Here is a 19,346-nt window from a genome sequence, read left to right on the forward strand (position 1 = left end):
ATCCTCTCAAACACCCCCTTCTCCACCTCCCATCCCCCAAAAAGTCGTACCAATTTTATTCACTGTGTCAACCAAAAATAACTTTTTTTTTTTCTGTTTGAGAAATTAATACATGTTCACTGTAGAAAATGTAGGAAACACAGAAAGGCATTACTATTCAGTAATAACCACTATTAACATGTTGATATATTTCTTTCTTGTCTTCTTCCCTATGCATAGATTTTATGTATCGTCTATATATATATGCATAAGTATTCTAAATGATGGAAATAACCTTGCATGTAGGATTCTGTATCATGCTTCTCTTTGACTTAACCTGAAATCTTGAGCCTATGCTGGGCAATAGTGCTTGATGAACATCTTTAAACAGATTCTCTCTCCTGATAAATTCTTTCAAATAAGTTCTCTAGCAGTGAGCAAAGGTATGGACATAACTTTTTAAAGCTCCTCCTATGCGAAAAAGTGCTTTCCAGAAAGGTTTTGCAATTTACATGTCCACTAACAGAACATGAAAATGTCAGTTCAATTAAAAGTATTGTTTATTCTGTGTAATCTGATGTCTCTGTTTTAATCTAGTTGATAGGTGATCTAGATTATGAAAATTCAAGTAATCTAGCAGCCGGCAATAAATACACTGTGATAATCCAGGTGCAGGATGTTGCCCCTCCTTACTATAAAAGCAAGTATCATTTTGGTTTATTTCATGAAGCATCTTCCTTGAGTAGCAGTGACTAAACTGTGCTGGGCAATGCTTGGGCTTGGGCTGGGGATGTATTTATGTTCAAAAGGAGAATTCCAAAAGCCCCAGTACTTCGGAATCAGCCCAGCCTCCTCCTGTCCTTCACCAAGAACAGTTAATCAGTCTCCAAGTCCTTTCTTCTGTGTCACCTACAACTAAAATCTAAGGATTTTAGTAAGGATCTGCTGCCTTCCCCCCAACTCCACTGCACCTCCATCCCACTAGTATTGCTCTAATGCAGAACCTCCTCTATCAGAGCTGAATTACAACACCAAGAGTGTTTCAAGAGTCTTTCTGCCCACCTTTAGTCTTGTCCCTTTCCAACGCATCCACCACATTTCTGACAGCGATTTTCAGGAAACGCAAATGCCACCGTATTACTTCTTGCTGAAAGCCCTTGAGTGTCTCCCCATAGCTGTCAAGTTCACATTCAAACTCTTTGGCTTGGCACAAAGCAATAAAGAGAGTCACGTGAATTTTTTTGGTTTCCAAATGCATATAAAAGTTATATTTACACTATATACTGTAATCTGTTAAGTGTGCAATAGCATTGTCTTAAAAACATAATGAACATACTTTAATTAAAAATACTTTATTGCTGGGCTTCCCTGGTGGCACAGTGGTTGAGAGTCCGCCTGCCGATGCAGGGGACACGGGTTCGTGCCCGGGTCTGGGAAGATCCCACATGCCACGGAGCGGCTAGGCCCGTGAGCTATGGCTGCTGAGCCTGCGCGTCTGGAGCCTGTGCTCCGCAACGGGAGAGCCCACAACAGTGAGAGGCCCGCGTACCGCAAACATAAATCGATAGAAAAAAAAAAAAAACACTTTATTGCTAAAAAATGCCAACCATCATCCGAACCTTCGGCGAGTCATAACCTTTTTGCAATGGTAACATCAAAGATCACTGATCACAGATCACCATAACAATATAATAATGAGGAAAACGTTTGAAATATTGCGAGAATTACCAAAACATGACCCTGAGACACAAAGTGAGCAAACGCTGTTGGAAACATGGTGCCGATAGATTTGCTCGACACAGGGTTGCCACAATGTTCAATCTGTAAAAAACACAATATCTGCAAACTGCAATACGTAAAACGCAACAGAATGAGGGATGCCTGTATTGTGATTTAATTATTTTTCCTATTTCCGTTTATAGATAATATCTACATTTATATTCTAACAAGCCCAGAAAATGAGTTTCCTCTTGTCTTTGATAGCCCATCCTACATATTTGCCGTGTCGGAATTAAGCCCATGTAAGTAACCGACGAGACACAGACTCCAGTGCTCTTGATAGACCCCTTCATCCGGAGGCACTTGGGTGGAGGAGGCTCCCCGTCAGAGGCCCTGGTGGTGTTGTGCACAGCGACTCACAGCTGATTCCTGGTTATTGCATGTCTTACTTCTTTTTAAATTCTCCTCACTGTGGAGGAGCCCTTCAGGTGAAATCCAAAACTGTTGATTAAACTGCATTTCTCTGAACCCCCTGATTGCCTCTTTGTCTGGGTGCCTGATTCCAACTAATCCTCTCTTTTTGCAGCCTAAGTTTTCCCTTGGTCTCCACTGTGATTTTTATCCAGCTCACTCAGAGAATTGAAATTTAAAAATAGAGAGAAGGCTTCCCATTTCTAGATTTCTTTCATTTAAAAACAAAATAAAGATGTTTTCTCTCTCCCTTTGAAGGATTCCCTGGAGGCCTCTTTTTCCACCCTTTAGGATGCCTTGATTTCTGCAGGTTCCTCCCCACTCCAGCTGGGTTTCTCCCCGTCTCTCCCAGTGAAGGGGAGACTGTTAACTCTAGAATAATCAGACCTCACCACAGTCTTTGAGACTTGGATTGTGTATACTTCTACACTAAAAACTAAACAAAACAAACCCCAAAATCTCCCTCTAAAATGATCTCCTCTTCATTTCGTTTTCTCTCTTGATGATGAGCTCCATTTCCTGACATTACATTTTAAACAAAATACAAAAAGAGGGTCTGAAGAAAACGCTGTCGATTCCTTATGCCTTATCCAGTGAATAATAAGTGCAACAGGAATAGGTTTTTTATGAATTCACAGATCTTGCTACAATTATTAATCACCTACTCTGGGTCAAGCACGTAGTGCTGTTCTATATAGTTGAATAAGAGAAGATGCTGCCCTTGAGGAGTATAATTTATGAGGAAGAACTTCTATAAAACAAGCAAGCCCGAAGTCCAGCAGCCCACCAACAAGACTTGCAAAATAAGCAAAATGGAACAGGATTTAAAAATCAAAAATATTCCAATCATCCTGTTGCTAAACCTTTAAAAATCATGTTTTTCGTCTGGTTTTGTAACAGCAACCCATGCTCGATATAGAAAATTTGAAAAATAAAAAAGACAACACTGCTGCAAAGATGTATATGTGAAGGTTCTTTGCAGCGTTAGGATCATGTAATAATTGGTGTGCTTGGACTCTATATGAGGGTATGAATTGTCTTTTAGACTTCGCAGTACTGCTTGAATCATACGGCCAGTTTCCTAGTGGGTGTCATTAGTGTAATTTGAATTTAAAAGATGTAAAACATACAGAGTTTGAACAGCAAAGAGGCCCCCAAAAGTCTTTCGCCCATGGCACTGATAGTGTCTGCTCCTGATTCCTCCTCTCACCCCCAAAGCAGGACTAGTCTCAGATATTATTCTCAGCGGTAATCGCAGGTACTTTATTCTTCCAGCTAGAACCCGGGTTGGACGGATGCAAGCGACAGATAAAGACTTCCCCCAGAGAGGCATCGTGTACTCCATCTCCACCGGAGGGGCCAGCCAGCACTACCCAAACATATTTTGGATTAATCCCCAAACGGGAGAACTCCAGCTGGTGACTAAAGCAGACTACGAGACAACTCCCATCTATATTCTCAGAATCCAGGCCACCAACGGCGAGGACAGCAGCTCAGTCACTGTGAGTGGGGCTGTTTGGTGCATTCACACCAGCCCAAGGGGTTGACTTCGGGTCTCCCTGGCACCCTCCAGGTGTGGCCGCAGCAATAAGGAATCTTAATAGGGCACCTCCTGCAGACATGACAAGAAATGGCTAGGGGTGTCCCAGACAGCACAATCGGACACACATAGCAGTGCCAGGAAGTAAAGATTGACATCTGTAAGCCCACGTTTATGGGTGACTGGGAGAAGCGCTGAGATGGATGGCCACCCTGGGGGACAAGCTTCCTCCTGTTGCCCTTAAATCCCCCCTTGCTGTTGAGGTGGGCTGTAGCTGTGCATCGCCCCCAAGTAGTTTTACCCTGTTCCTACCCTGAGACCCATCATACCAGATGGGATAGGTCTTAAAATGATCTGGCTTGACACAGCGCTATGCTGCTTTGTAACCTCTGATGTTGAGAATCTGGTTAAGTGCATTTCTGAGTCAGTAGGTCTGAGTAGGGCCTGAGAACCTGCATTTATAACATGCTTCCAAGTGGTGCCGAGGCAGCTGGTCCATGGCCGTGCTTTGAGGAGCCAGGCTTTGACAGGTCTGTGCTGCCAGTGGTCAGGAATATTTGAGCGTAATATGATGGTCACAAAGAGGAAACTATTTCTTGGTCTTTCCCGTTAGTAAAGTGAAAAAGCCTAAGGCAAAATGAACTCAGCTAGCGGCAGGCAGCCCTGTGTGATAGAATGACTGGTCCAGGGTCAGGAGGCAGAGTTCATTTCTCAACTTTGATCCCAATTTGCCAAGGGGGTCCGAGCAATGCTTATCTTTGTACCCTGATTTCTCTCTCACACATGGAGAGTCACCTCATAACCCAATGCCTGAATAGTCCAGTTCCTCTGATGACTTGCTTTGAATTAGTGGGACGATGTTTTCAATGATGTGTAAGGCTTGGCATTGCTAGCTGAGAAAAAGATGTGCTAAGTTGAAGGTAATTGTCGTGTTTGTTAGCTTGGGTTTTTGAGAGGAATGAATGGAGTCCACTTTGGGAGCTAACTAGAGAGAACATTTCAATTTACTCCTGGGCTCAGAAATAGCTGAAATCCCCAAATTTCAGAGGTAGAATGAATACGACTCTAAAATTCATAAGCTTTTAAAAAGGGTGATGATCACATAAGTCCCTTTCAGGGCTGACATTCTGTGATTCCGTGCTGGCAGGCATCCCAGTCCATATTCCAATTCACCAGGCATAAAAGACAGTGATGAAAGAGAACAGACTGGCCCCTGATTGTGGCAGGCCAGCGCCACCGGCTCAGTGCAGTGCTGAGATCCCGGGTTACACACAAGACCCCGGCTAAGCCAGGTCGCCTCCTTCTATCCCACTGGTTCTCAACCCTGGCTGAGTATTAGAATCGGCTGGGGAACATAAAAATCGTGCCTGGGGACTTCCCTGGTGGCGCAGTGGTTAAGAATCCGCCTGACAATGCAGAGGACACGGGTTCGAGCCCTGGTCCGGGAAGATCCCACATGCCGCGGAGCAACTAAGCCCGTGCACCACAGCTACTGAGCCTGAGCTTAGAGCCCGCGAGCCACAACTACTGAAGCCCGCGCGCCTAGTGCTTGTGCTCCACAAGAGAAGCCACCGCAATGAGAAGCCCGTGCACCGCAACAAAGAGTAAACCCCGCTCACCGCAACTAGAGGAAGCCAGTGCACAGCAACGAAGACCCAAGTCAGCCAATCAATCAATCAAGGAAGAAAAAAAAAAAATCAGGCCTGCGCCCCACCCTCCAGGGAGTCCAATTCATTTGGTCTGGAGAGGGCCAGAAAAAGTGGAGCCATGGTTGAGAGCCATTGTTCGATCTTCCAAAGTTAAAGACAGAACTTCCAACTCACAGGGGCAGCAAGCAAGGAAGCACAGGAGGGTCACCGTAAATCCATCATCGTTACCGGAAAAACAACTCAGCATCATCTGGGGGTGAGCGCATGTGTCTAGCTGCATATGTGTGTGGGGGTGTGGAAATGTATTATTACGTATATTATGCACACGTGCATGTACACACACAACACACAGTAGAGAAGTTAATAGCATAGGACTTGGAGTAAGACAGACCTAAGTTCAAATCCCAGCTCTGCCACTCACCAACTGAATGGCCTTAGGTCAATTACCTAATCTCCCTAAGCCTCAGCTTCCCCATCTGTAAAATGGGAATAAACATATTATCGATCTTGGATGAGGTTAAACCTCACTAATTCACAAAAAGCACACAGCCCAGTGCGTGGCACACAGTAAGGGCTCAGTGATAACTACTCAGTGAGACCACTTTCCTGCTGCTCTAGGTGACTGTGAACATCATTGAAGAAAATGATGAAAAACCAATCTGTACCCCAAACTCGTACTTCCTGGCCATCCCAGTGGATCTGAAAGTTGGCACAAATATTTACAATTTCAAGCTCACGTGTACTGACCTTGATTCCAGCCCCAGGTCTTTTCGTTACTCCATTGGCTCAGGTATGGTATTGATGTCAGTGGTCCTGGACCCTTGCTGAGGGCTCCTGGTGTTGGGGGCTGTAGCAGCTGTTTAGGAAGAAGGGGTGGGGGTCTGAGCTCACACACTGATCTGGCACAGCGTGTAGGGGGTGGGGTGTTTTGAATGAGGAAACCAAGGGTGAGGAGTCAAATGGTTCTGGAATTCCCAGTCCCCGCCCCCCGCTTGGCTTCCCCTTCTCACCTAACTCTTCCCAGACTCCCATACCTGGCTGCCCAAAGGCCCAAGGAACAGTGAATCCCATTGATGGTGACCCGCCCCCCCCACCCCCAATTCCCAGCCTGTCGTAGGATTCATGAATCAGATTAGTGTAGTTTAAAAACATTTTTTTAGTCCAACTCCTCCCCCACCTCTTTTCCTGCAAGCTTGTTGGTGGGGGGGGGGGCAGGGGAATCCCAGTCCTCTCTCTGAATAATAATAGATGAAATAGATTAAATGCATTTTGAAACGCGTCCTCAGGAATTCTCTTCTGCTCCATTGATTTTCTCTCTTTAAAAATATACCATAGTGGGAGGGAAAGAAAAGAGCACCCCTCAATGGAAATGAGACCAAAATAGTTCATCTAATGAAGTGCCGGGGCCAGGGATTTAAACCCAAACAAGCAGAGCAGTTTCACGTGAAAGACTGAAAAGCCAGCTCCGCCGCCTGCTGAGCCCTGGCAGAGCCGGAACTGGAACAGCAGGAAGCCTCTCGAGCAGGCTGTGTCACAAAACCCAGGGGCAGAGCCCACCTCAAGACTGCAGTGGCCGGAGATGGGAACAATCCATACTGAGAACCCTCAGGCCTTTATGGGGCACTTCGTTGCTCGGGAGTAAAACTGCATCATCCCCTGGTCCATTTACTGGTTTTTAGTTGGTAGTGAGTCTGCAGCCACCGGGGGAATGAACAAGAGCTGCTTGGGCGGGCAGCTTCTCTGCTCTGGGCTCCCTAAGCTGTGAGCCTGCAGCCCCAGACGAGCCGCTGGGGAGGTGGGGGTGGGGACTACTGTCCCTGCCAGCCCAGGACACACCTTCCTTTGGGGGACTCCAGGGACATCCGTCACGGGTGTGACCAGCCCGGTTTCATGAAAAGCGTGCAATGAACTTGGCCCATGGCTAGGGACGTGGCCCCCTCTTCCCTCTTGCCGCCCACTGATTGGTCTGAGCGTGACTTACACATTGTTACCAAGTTAATGCTGACGATGAGCATTGGCCGCAGCAGGATTGCTAGCTCCCTGCCTGATGCTCAGCGCGGTGGCGGCCATTCTCCCTGGACACCTGTGCTGGTGCCCTTTTCTACTCTCATTTTCATTGCAGCCACACTGGTTGTAAGCCAGAGTCTCTCTGTACTCATGAAATCTCTGGTGCTGTTAAGGCCCATATCCTGTCACTGCCCCCACCCTGGTACATCAGAAGTAGTCTACACCTGAGGTGGGATGTTTAAGAAAAAGACTGAATGTAGTTTTCTTCTAACCCTTATTTCTCATGCTCTTTTCTTCCTATTCCCAAAATCCTTGCATCGAATCTCATTTAGGGAACATCAACAGTCATTTCACCTTCTCTCCTAACGCCGGGTCCAACGTTACAAGCCTGATCCTCGCGACTCGCTTTGACTATGCTAGTGGGCTTGATAAGATCTGGAACTACAAACTACTTGTCTACATAACTGATGACAACTTGCTGTCCGACAGGAAGAGAGCTGCAGCTCTTGTTGAAACAAGCACAGTGACCCTGAGCATTAGTGTCATTCCTTACCCAACCACGACTGTCACCACAACCCCCAGGGTAAGGGTTTTGGGAGATGGACTTCCCAGTTACATCCCTTGTAACTGATGTTGATGGAGCCCCTTGACCTAGGAGAAATGTGGGGTGGACTGAAAAGAGTTGAGGTGTTAGGATGTTGCCAGAAACGCCAACCGTGGGCTGGATCGGAATAGTCACTGGGTGGTAGAAAAAATCTGGGTGAGACCTTGGGCTTATAGAACCACTGACATTTCCTAGTCTGGTAAAGAAGGAGGTACACATATGCACAGACTTGTGATAGATCAGGCATTGCCCATCCAGGGTATGGACATGTTGCTGCCTTCACAAGCCCTTCTCTGCTTGCTCTTAAGAGCCAATACAAGTCCGTGTCCATGAGAGCAGCTAGCTGCCAGATGCTCTTCTCTACTTCTTTTCAAGAGTCACCATTTGTCAGTCTATACCCTACTCCCCACCCACTCCAAAAAGAAATCCATTTATTCAATCTGCAGATATTGATTTAATACCTATAATATGCCAAGCACTTTGGTGAATAAGCCAGAAATTATCTCTGCTCTCTCATGGAGCTTATAGTATAGGTTAGTGGTTCTCAAGAGTGGTCCCCAGACCAACAGCAGCAGCAGCATCACCTGGAAACTAGTTAGAAAAGCAAATTCTTGAGCCCACCCCGGAACACTAAAGTTATACCTCATCCAACCATGATCATCACTACGACTTCCAGGGAAGGATGTTGAAACCTGGAGTCCTCACCAAATCCCCAGACCTACTGGATTAGAAACTGTGGTGTGGGACCCAACCATCTGTGTTTTTAACAAGCCTTCCAGGCCATTCTGATTGCACTAAAGTTTTAGAGTCTCTGATCTAGAGGGGGAGACGGATTACAAACAGGTGTGCAAATTAGTAAACTACCTACAGACTGTCATAAACAGTAGGAAGAAAAGCAGCCCCATACTTGGAGTATGCCAGAGGAAAAGGAACCAGAACCTCAGAAAGCCACCTGTGACAGGTGGTCAAATCCTGCTTCTCAGAGTCTTACCAAGAGCTGCTTAATATTCCTTTCCTGTGGGCTGGAGTCAATATTACCCCCAATGAATGGAGGCATTAGGTGACTTGAAGGGCTTTCAGTTGTGGTAGGAGCCAGTAGGTGCCCCAAGTAAGGAATTGCCACCTTTCTGCAACTTACAACACAACCCAGCTCTGACATCTCCAACCTGGAAATCTCCATAACTTTTTGTTATCAGTCTCCCTCTCTGGGAAGCAAATGCTGAACTTGAGGTCTCACTGTGATAACAGCCTGCTCAGCTGGCAGCACAGCTGGCAGTGACTGAACACTGAGAAGCTTACAAAGTGTTTAAAAAAAAAGAAACAAAAAACCCCAACTTTCACGGCTCATGCCTTCCCAGTGAGAGACAATAGCTATATTAGTCCCTAGCTTATGCCATGATTTGGCAGGGAAAAAAAGCCAATGGAATTTTTAGCTTTGAGGAAGGAGAAGAAAGAGAATGAAATTAGGCCTAGAGTTGCTCTCCAGTTCCCTACATTTTCTGGGTTTTGGTCTAAGGACATCTGACAAGACTATAAATAAGGTGATGGGTTGAAGAGTGAGAACGATGAGCACACAGATGTCCGACCTTTAGAGCAAGAACAAAAAGCAGGATGAACATTCAACCACCCAACGTGAGAGGGTTCTGATGTCAAAGACTACCAGCCTCCACTCATCTCCCTCTTCTGTCATTCAAGCCCAGGATCACCTACCGGATCCTGAGGAAGAACGTGTATTCTCCATCGGCCTGGTATGTGCCTTTTGTCATCACTTTGGGCTCCATGCTGCTTCTGGGTCTCCTGGTGTCCCTGATCATCCTATTGGCCAAAGCCATCCACAGACACTGTCCCTGCAAGGCTGGGAAGCACAAGAAACCTCTGTAAGTTGCCAGTGGGCTGGGCCCTTCCCCCATTTCCTTTCGGAGGATACTGCCTCTGGTGATGCCAGGAGAAGGAAAAGGAGACAGTTGGGATTTCTCCACAGGGTAGAGAGGGTGCCTGGAATGAAGAAAGGAAACGGAGCTACCGGGGAGACGTCCCAGCTCCCCTTGTCCTGGTGGACCCCCTTCATCACCTGCCGGGCCAGGAAACTGTTCCTTTGCTTTTCCCTGGCACCTGCCCCATACTTGATGAGTTCTCAATGAAATCAGGGCTTCAGCCTCTTGGTGATCTTGTCCTGGATAAAAGCTCCAGAAACAAGGCCGGTTGTGAGTAGTAGTAGAATATGCCGTGCTGTTATTTGTGGAATATTTAAAGGATGGGATGGAATTAGAAGAAGCATAAAAAGGAATAAGGGAATTAAGCTTTTGGCTCCAGTGACTGAACTGGGCTCTGGTGTGACTAAATAATCATTGTTCTTTTGCGTGTGGCCCTCTCAAGGGCTGTAAACGCAGGCCTGCTTCCTCTCCCTGGGATGCTCACCTGCTCACTTATATGCCTCTTTCGGTGACGCTCTGCAGAGTGTCTTTTACTGGCTAAAGGGAGGTACTAGAGTAAAGTGGAGAAAGCATCAAATTGTTACAAGCTTCCCCAGAGCCAGTTTCTTGAGTCTTAGTAGCTCTCACAGTGAGAACGTGATGGTTCTGAGCCTGGGCTTTGGAGTCAGATAAGGTTGAGGTTCAAATCTTGGGTCTGCCATTTTCTGGGTATATGGCTTTGGGCAAGTGACAACCTCTGTGAATCTCAATTTCTTTATTTGAAAACCAAACAATTAAATGAGCAAATGCAAAGGAACCACTTAGCACTGTTCCTGATGTGGAGTAAATGCTTAATACACTATTTTTTTTTTTAATCTTGTTGCATGATTTTTCATGGCTGAGTCCCAGTGAGCTTAGGATTCTAGATTCTAAGTTTAGCTCTGTACACCCAAGTATCTTGAGGTATTGGAACTTGAATTTTGGAATTTCTCACCGGCAAAAAGAAGGGGTGATAAGACTCATGTGCCATTTAAAGGTATTTTGAAGATTAACTACTACTGTCAAATAATTTAAAATCTATGGATGAAAGGCTGTATAAAAGTATAAGTATTAGCATAAAGATGTGCATTGCATTTTGCCATATTTATTGGGGGCATTCGTTGCTATTGGCAACCTTGACTTCAAGGTAAGAAATCCTTGAGCATCTGCTGAAATTTAAAAAGGTCTTTTTATTTGGACTATACTCACAAATTGATTTGAGAAAAAAAAACCAGCTCCAAAAGAGTGATGCTTAAGCTTGTAAGGATGGCAGTGCTCTGTAATGGGATTTGGGCAGAAGTTCTTAAAGGAAGTAATCCAATACTGGACACTGCAACTCACATTCAATTTATAGTCAAATGTGCGCCTTGAACCTGGTGGCTTCAGTTACCTTCTACATATTGTTTTCAACGTGGTTGACTTTTAAAAAACTAGCTAGTGATTCAGACTCAGACCTGGCCTCTCTGGCAATTTGTTGTACCATATGGCAACCAATATTTGTCCCATAGCAGAGAATAAAATTAGAGTCACAGAATGAAGGGTCTTAAGAGTCCAGGTGTCCAGCTCTTCACATTACAGGAAGCCAGGGTTTAACTGCTAGTCATCGAACCTTCCCACTGTGGGTCAAATCTTCTGCTCAGATGGTTACTGGGGAGGAAAACCAGGCAGGAAGAATCGCTGGGCCGTCTGATGGGGTCGTCATGCCCTCACTCAGTGTTGTCAGAGAAAATAGGTTCCCTGAAGTTCTCTAAAGCAATAGTTTTCAAACTTATCAAACTCCTAAGCCTCCTTAGTCCCAACCCAGCAGTGATGGAGCAGGGCTGGGAGCCCATTCTGCATTTTAGTCCCCTGCCCTGGTCCCTCTTTCAATCGACCCCTGAATCCCGGGGAACACAGTTGCCCAAAGGCCCCCATGTTGTCACGTGTGTACCAGGGCAGAGTGCTCTCAGGTTAATTCTTGTCCATCCCTTCTCCCCCGATACAGGGTGAAGAAAGTAGGTATGTACGGTGCCGATTACCTTTGTTTGTTGCTGTTATTGTTTTTTGCTTGCTCTGTTGTACTACATAAAAGGGTTCCAACTCGGTGGAGAATCAGGGCACAGTCCTGTGTTGGTGGGTTTTCCGCCACATCATCTGTGGATGGAACGAAACAGAGGTCGGACGTAGCTGGAGGAAGGGGAGGGCAGGGCAGGGTGCATGGGACCGTTGGCCCGCTTGGGTCTCATTCGGTCCTGCCTGTTCCTTACTGAGTCACCTCCAATCAGCTTCACATCAGCACCTAAAGGTCTGCTCCCCACCAAGCGGGTCAGGAATGGAGAATTCTCCGTGAGTTAAACACAGAATCTACTTGCTGCTACACACAGAGGGGGTGACCCCTCCTGAGGACAGCTAGTGCCCTGTGTTAGACAGATGCCTCTTTTTAAAGAACAAATGATACTTTATTCTCAGATTGTGATGCATTTGAACATTCTCACATGTTACTTAGGTTAGGGTAGTTAGAAATCGGGGCTGGGTGCAGTCAGATGGGCTGGGAGAGCTGAGTGATTTCAGGGCGTTGGTGAAATGAGCAAGGCCTATCTGAGGAGACATCACCACTGTCTCCAAAGCTGTGGTCTCAGGGAGACTCCAAGCTATGGGGAGAGACAGGACAAAGAACCGGAAAGAGTGTTTTTGAAAAATGATTGTTCTAATCACTCCAGCCATAGGTGTGTGCATCTGACATGCACAAGGGATATCTCAGCAGGGTTAGAAATTTAACTACAGTGGTTATTGATCATATCGAATGAGATAATTCTAAAAAATGAGATTTTTCACAAACTATCTCCCATCCTAGTTACTTTGTAAAAAGGGCATAAGGAATGGACGCAAAGAATCCTCAGATGAGAAACAAAGGTAGCAACCCCCTCTTTCTTTTTTACCTATAAAGCCATTTAAAACCTAGTTTCCAGTAATGACAATAAGCTGGAAAAAGAATTAAAAATTTTTAATGGTGTATTATGAGAGTGTGTGTGTTTCTGAGAAGGTGGAAGGAGGTCAACAAACATGTCTAGAGACAGAAAATTCTTTGCTATGCCTGCAATACTAAGCTCAAATCCTGCTTAAGAGAGATCTCTTTGTAGGGGTAAAATTTTAAGGTCAATTTAGTGTCCAAGAAGCTTAACTCTTGTCTGTCCTCTTGCCTGCAGAAATGAAGAACACAAAGAGAGAGGCGGTGGTGGTGAGGCTGGCTGGCCCCGGGGGCGCCGGGTTGGGGAGGGGCTCTGGTCTCCCCCCGGCCGTCTTGCCACAGTCCCACAGGGGTGTTTATCATTCAGGGAGATGCTTGTATCTGGCCACTGGAGCAGACTGCTGTGTGACGAGCTCCTGATAGAATTTGTTCCCTCCACTGAACCTGTCTGCTGCTATATTTGCAGAAGAACTGGATTTCATAAATATTGAATAGTGGTGTTTATTATCTACACTAGTTCTCCGGGAGAGTGAGTTAGGGGGAGAGGAGCTTAAAGACCAGAACTGGTGCTTCAGCCTTCAATGGGATTTACTTTTGCTTTGCTTTTCCACACCTTGAGGGAAAAGTGATAGAAAAAGAGCACAGTGGGAGACTGAGGCTGGCTCTGCCCTCTCGGCCATATGACCTTGACCTCAGGGACTCCCTCGGCCTCTTTAAGCTTTAGATTCCTCACCTGTGGAACGGGAGTGAGAACAGCTGCCCTGAGATAACAGGTGGGGAAATACTGGGAAAATTATGAAGAGTCATGTAAATGCAAAGTGTCACAGGACAGCTGGGGAGTTACCTCCTCACGTGACCTCCTGAGTTTTCTTTCACTGAACCTGATCCACCCACTGGAAGTGACGGAACTTGAAGGTGACCCCCTCCCAGGTCTCCCCTAACCCCTAATAATAGGACTTTGTTATGATCTAAGATCCATGAATTTGGGAAATGACAGGCAGGACGCGGACGAAGTATCGCTTCAGGCCAGTCTCCTAAGTGCTTATAAGCACTGGTCTGCAAACAGGAGGAAGGGGTGATCTCCTGTCTCCTGGGTCTTATTATTGCCTAAGGCAAGTACCCTTGATGATGACACTCAGAGACTGAGACATATGTAGAGTTAAATTCGTCGATTAAATAAATCAATCCCCCTGGCCGTAAAAAGTGCAGCTTCTGAGTTGATCAAGTGGAGGAAAGCTGTACATCTCGATTCCTTCTGTTTTCACAGAGGGGAGCTGTGGGCAAGTGAGTAGGTAACGGCTTATGTGATGCAAACGGGGGTCAAAGGCCCATTAAACTCCCAACACCGTCCTCGTGAGTGTGCTGAAGAACGGCGTCGTTGGAGGGCACCGTGTGAGGGAAGGGGGTGTTTCCAGGGGGCAGAGGTCAGGTCCTGGAGGGCGGCACAGAGTACAGGTCAGGAGAAAGAATAAGGTGGGGAACACCAGGCTTAGGTGAGGCAGGCCAGGCCCGGAGGCAGCGCTGCATTGGCCTAGGCTGACTCATCTGTGCCTGCTCTGCACGTAACATCTGCCTGGCAGATCCCGTGTAGGTGATGTCGATCTTGGCCGGTGCTGCGTGGCATTTCTGCTCTTCCTTCTGTGCAGCTTAGATGGCGTTTACTCAGGATGCTTTCCTACCCCCCAAGTCTGCATTAAATGTCCTTTTCCCACCCCTGTTCCCCCACGCCCCCGTAGCATCCTATATTCCCCCATCACAGGCTTTATCACAGTAAACTGCAGTGCCTCTTTGTCAATGGCCCCTGCTTGATGGCAAGCTTTGGGCGGGCGGTAACCAGCCCTGCCTTGTTCACCGATGTGTCCCGAGCATCTAGCACAGTGCCTACTGAATAAATAAATGTCAGGAAGGTCCTGGGTAAGGAACCTGGGCTGTAAGGAAGAGCAGCCTCTCCTGGGGGGAGGAGTGTAGGGCTGTGCTTGAAGCCGTCTCTTTCTTTTCCTTAGGAAACAATCCAGATGAACACTGTCTTTGATGGAGAAGCCGCAGACCCAGGTAATTAAGTGGCAGTGTCGTCCGTAAGGGCACTGATCATATTCCAGGCTGGTGGAGTCATGAAGGACCATATCCCACGTCCTGCTCTTCACTCAGTCTGCCAGTGCGTTTGGTTGTCGGGCCTACACAGTGCTGATACTTCCAGGCGGCACCGCAACGTGAGATCGGCTCAAAACAGAGCTGGCTTGTAGACACTCAAGCACATGATCACGTGTGAGGCCTCAGCAGGTTTCCACCTAAAGGGTCCCACTCAAGGGCCACGCCTCTGTCCAGCCTCCCTCCCTGAATCACAGGCCAGTTCAGGGAATTGGTGAATTCAGTAACCCACTGTGTCTTCTGCTCACTGGGACTCAACCTCCCCCCACCTGCCTCATCCTTTCTGAATGCTTCTAAACACCATCCTATTGGTAATGAGAGATATGGAGAAATGGCAAGCTTGGCTTCTTTTTTTCCTCGATCAGGGCCAAGAATTCCTTCTTGGACAGCAAGATGAACATAAGGTAAAGCTGGCCTCCAGAGCTCTCATCACCCCCATGAAATCAGCTCCAAATTTAGCTCCTTTACACACATCCCTTCACTTACAAAGGCTCAATTATAGACGTGAATAAAGGGAAGGAAACCAAATTCGGGAGGCAAGTGCGTTGGCTCCCTGCCACCCTCACATGCGAACGGCTCCGCTTGGTCCTCCTCAGAGGGAGGATGGCTCCTCTCCAGGACAGGCTGCCGCTGCTGCTGGAATTAAATTTCCCTCTATTATTAGGTACTTGTTACCATAATGTGCCCACATTAGCATAAGTGCTGGTGGGATCCTCTGCCTGAGAGGCCACTCATGCTGTAGGGAAACAGCAGGAGCAGGGGCACGCCGGAAACTAGATCTTCTGGGGCAAAAGCCAGGGAGGACCGAGGCTGTTCTGCGTCTGTGTGTTTGCGAGAAGGAAAAACGAAGCGATGAGCCAACTGGACTAATGTGAACAAACATCAATTAGCGTCTGCAGGCTCCGACACAATAAAAATGGCTCCCTTGCATCATCTCAACTGGGGCCAGATTTGTGTGTCTGTGTCTGCAAATCTCTGCTAACATAACATAGATAAAAATCAAAGTCTTTCCCTCCTTCCTTGGTGAACTCCTGTTTATATCAGGGATTCAGGGGATCTTTTTAAACAAACAAATCAGAATGTAACGGGTCACCCCATGAGAAACTGAGCCTAACTTATCTGAAGCTCATGTTGAGTTCAAGACTTCTGTGGCCTCTCATCTTGCCATTGAGGTGACCTTGAGACTCTCCTAAACCTTTCTTTCCAGGGAAGCGTGAGATTTGCTACCTGTGTGGTCACAGCCACACAGCTCAGCTCGTGGAAAGGGCAGGCAGGTGAAGATTGTGTTCTTCACAAGCCTGCTTTCAATCTTTCTAGCTGCTTCATCTTTCCCTGGGGGCGAGAAGAGAGCAGGGTGGAGATGGGGGAGCAGAGAAGCATTTGGATTCCTTTGTTTATACATTGGTGGTGTAATTTTTTTCCCTAGTTACTGGGGCAATATATGAATTCAACACAAAAACTGGAGCCAGAAAGTGGAAAGATCCCTTAACCCAAATGCCAAAATGGAAGGAGTCCAGCCCTCAGGGAGCTGCTCCAAGAAGACCTGTCACTGGGGAAGGGACCGGGCCACTAAGGAGCACCCACAAGGAAGGAGATGGGCTGAGAAACAAAGCACAGGCCAAGAATACAGTCCCACGGTCCAGGAACCAGGACAGCAAGCCAAGCACCCCAAAGAACAGAAACTCAGCCCTTATGGGTGGGGGGTCCCCCAAACCGCACCCAGAAAAGTGAACAGTGTCTGGCTGCCTGGCCCACAGCACAGCACAGGGCGGGAGCTTGACTGTCTGGGACGCTGCCTCACCCTACATTCTTCGAGGGCAGGGTCGGGGTGGAGGGCTGAAAATGTGGAGGATCCAGGGTCCCAGGTGGAATGTTTGACAGACTTTAAAATGAAGGCCTTTCATCTCAGAGTTGCCTTTTTCTGAGACAGCCCAGGAGAGATTTTGCCCTGGCCTCAGTACCTCTGATCAGCTGGACTGTAACTGGTGGGTGTGGACTTGTGTTTCTTCTTCACATTGACCTCTAGGAAGCTCTGTTCCGTTCGCCCCTAGGAAGTGCACGAGACCTCCTGCCTAAATTCTGAGGACTACCCTCCCACCTGGTTTCACCTTATTTTCCTGCCTTTATTTCAGCGTCACCCAGATTTCTTCAGTTATAAATACAGTTCAACACCGTATACCATTGTAAGTCACATCTAATCTTTTTCAAAAGAGGCAGAGCATGGGAAAAAAAAGGATGAATAATGAGTTGTTCACCTGGGAAGAAGAAAACACACTAAATACCTTTAATTCTTTTTCATTAAGGTAAAACTGATGATGCAATAAAGCGCACAGATCGAAGGCATTCAGCTCAGTACCATGTAGACTCTTCCCTGACGCAACCAATATTTGGGTCTTTATTGTCACAGATTACTTTTGCCTTTTTGAAATTTCCTATAAATGGAAAAAGAGCTCCCCATTTCTTTTGTATCTGGCTCCTTTGGCTGCGCACCATATCTGTGAGATTCACCCAGCTGTACTGTGAACCAGTCATGCAGGGCTCTTCACTGTGTCTCTTATCCCACTGAGGGAATCTACCACATGTCATTTATCCATTCCACACTTGGGTAGCTGCTCCAAGTTTTTTACTACTATAAGGTATAGCACTGTGTACTTCCTTGTACATGTCTTTCCATAGCATAAACACGTGTTTCTTCTGAGCCTCCTCCTAGGAGTGGGATTGCAAGAGCCATTGCTGGAATCTGCTGAGAATTCTGAAGTTGATGGCTCCAACTTATACTTTCAACGATGGAGAGTTCTGACTGCTTTACTCCCTTGTCAACACTTGGTGTTGTCGGTCCTTTTCATTTTAGCCATCCTGGTGAAAATTCCTCTTGAACTAAAATCACTGTTTTTCTCAAAGCTAAAACAACACCAGCCCTACAACCTACCTGCCCAGCTCCTTCTCTACCTTCTGTGATTGGTGGAGGGGGAAACCACAGGACTCAGAGCAGAGACACAGTGGGAAGCTCTAGCCATTCATACAGCTGGGACTTTCACCTGTGGCCACAAGCAGTGACCTGAAAATAAATCTCTCTGCAATGCAACAGGAAATGGAAATTTTCAGTGCGTGCCTGGTGAAGGCCGAGCAACCCTCACCTTTGCTCCATGTCCTGCTTCCCAGCTGCTGGGCCCCTAGTCCAGTAACCAGAAGAAAGGACTAGATGAGAGTCTACTGGAGCAGCACCCCGTTTCCCAGTTGGAGAGCCAGATGAGAACTCTCCAGGCCCAGGATGGCCTGTAGAGGGCAGGCAGGATCCATCCTGCAAATGCAGAACTTCGGAAGGAGGAGCTGCCCTTTTATTGTGTGCCCCTGCGTCCGTGTGACTTCTCAAGAAAAAGAAACATTTTTAAAATGCCCTGTCCTGGCCTAGAGCAAGCACAATTTATTAATAAGGCTTGGTTGCCAGGGAACTCCCTTGAATAGGTTTAAATTTTGCAAAGAAGGCAGAGCTGCTCATTTGTGGAGGTTAAAGTGGGTGAAGTGGCTGACTACCCATTTAAGACTCTGCAAGTCTGTGGAGCCCCAGGTAAAAGACCTTCCTCAGAAGCTCTCAGCCTCAATGCAAGTAAAATGAGGCTCCGAGAAGGCTGAAGAGGGTGCCTGATAACTGTTTATGAGCCCATTAAGGATGATTAAAAGGAGGGCGGTGAGCAGCTGTTATCCCTTCTCTGGTGATGACAGGGCAGGAGGGGATCATGCTTCTCGGCCAGAAGAAGAGATTTAAGTTAGGCACAGGGAGGGACTTCCCAAAGGCTGGGGTCTGTTTGAAGAGTCAGTTCTTTCCCTGGTGATGGGCAGGAAGAGCTGATTATCTTCCAAGCCCCAAGATGTGAACCTCGAGGAACCCAAGACATGGGTCAGGAGTGGTACCAGGAAGCTTCGAAACCACCTTTTCTTTTTGCATATTTGACTATTTGATCAGGGGAAATCAGAAATCTCAGGTCCAGGGCTGAGGCCATTTGGTTTCTAACATTTACCAGGTTTCAAAAATAAATTATCTGAATAAAATCAAGTCAGGGACCATTGGGGACCTTGTAAAAGTTTTCTCACATTTCTCTCCCAAGGCCTTAATCATATGAATTTACTGTAGCTAATGCTGAGTCATTAAAAAGTAAAGCAAAGATGTTCAGGGATCAGGACACGGAGGGGTCCACTGTTGAGGGATGTGGAACCCCGTGGTGAATTCTTTTTTTTTTGTTCACTTTTTTTTTTTTTTTTTTTTTTTGCGGTACGCGGGCCTCTCACTGCTGTGGCCTCTCCCGTTGCGGAGCACACGCTCCGGACGCGC

At 46.9% G+C, this 19,346-nt stretch overlaps 1 protein-coding gene and 1 long non-coding RNA gene across 2 annotated transcripts in view; one reads left to right on the forward strand and one right to left on the reverse strand.

Annotated features, from left to right (window-relative positions):
* LOC113629459 (uncharacterized) overlaps positions 1–12,085 on the reverse strand; it is a 45,371-nt gene extending 33,286 nt beyond the window's left edge. Inside the window, exons 1-2 of the long non-coding RNA XR_003436551.1 lie at positions 11,940–12,085; positions 9,680–9,824 (exon numbers count right to left, since the gene is read on the reverse strand). This is a non-coding gene — a long non-coding RNA (uncharacterized LOC113629459). The remainder of the gene's footprint in view (positions 1–9,679; positions 9,825–11,939) is intronic.
* Positions 1–19,272, forward strand: part of CDHR3 (cadherin related family member 3) — a 57,625-nt gene extending 38,353 nt beyond the window's left edge. The window contains exons 9-18 of the mRNA XM_027123885.1: positions 577–679; positions 1,902–2,000; positions 3,445–3,671; positions 5,977–6,148; positions 7,698–7,948; positions 9,665–9,846; positions 11,906–11,919; positions 13,107–13,138; positions 14,872–14,920; positions 16,443–19,272. Coding sequence (XP_026979686.1) covers positions 577–679; positions 1,902–2,000; positions 3,445–3,671; positions 5,977–6,148; positions 7,698–7,948; positions 9,665–9,846; positions 11,906–11,919; positions 13,107–13,138; positions 14,872–14,920; positions 16,443–16,747 — 1,434 coding nt within the window. The 3' untranslated portion in view covers positions 16,748–19,272. The remainder of the gene's footprint in view (positions 1–576; positions 680–1,901; positions 2,001–3,444; positions 3,672–5,976; positions 6,149–7,697; positions 7,949–9,664; positions 9,847–11,905; positions 11,920–13,106; positions 13,139–14,871; positions 14,921–16,442) is intronic.
* Positions 19,273–19,346: the final 74 nt, after the last annotated feature.

Source organism: Aethalodelphis obliquidens, unplaced genomic scaffold, assembly GCF_003676395.1.
Source record: "Aethalodelphis obliquidens isolate GAN/ISIS:26980383/991018 unplaced genomic scaffold, ASM367639v1 scaffold27, whole genome shotgun sequence".
In the NCBI taxonomy this organism is placed as follows: Eukaryota; Metazoa; Chordata; class Mammalia; order Artiodactyla; family Delphinidae; genus Aethalodelphis; species Aethalodelphis obliquidens.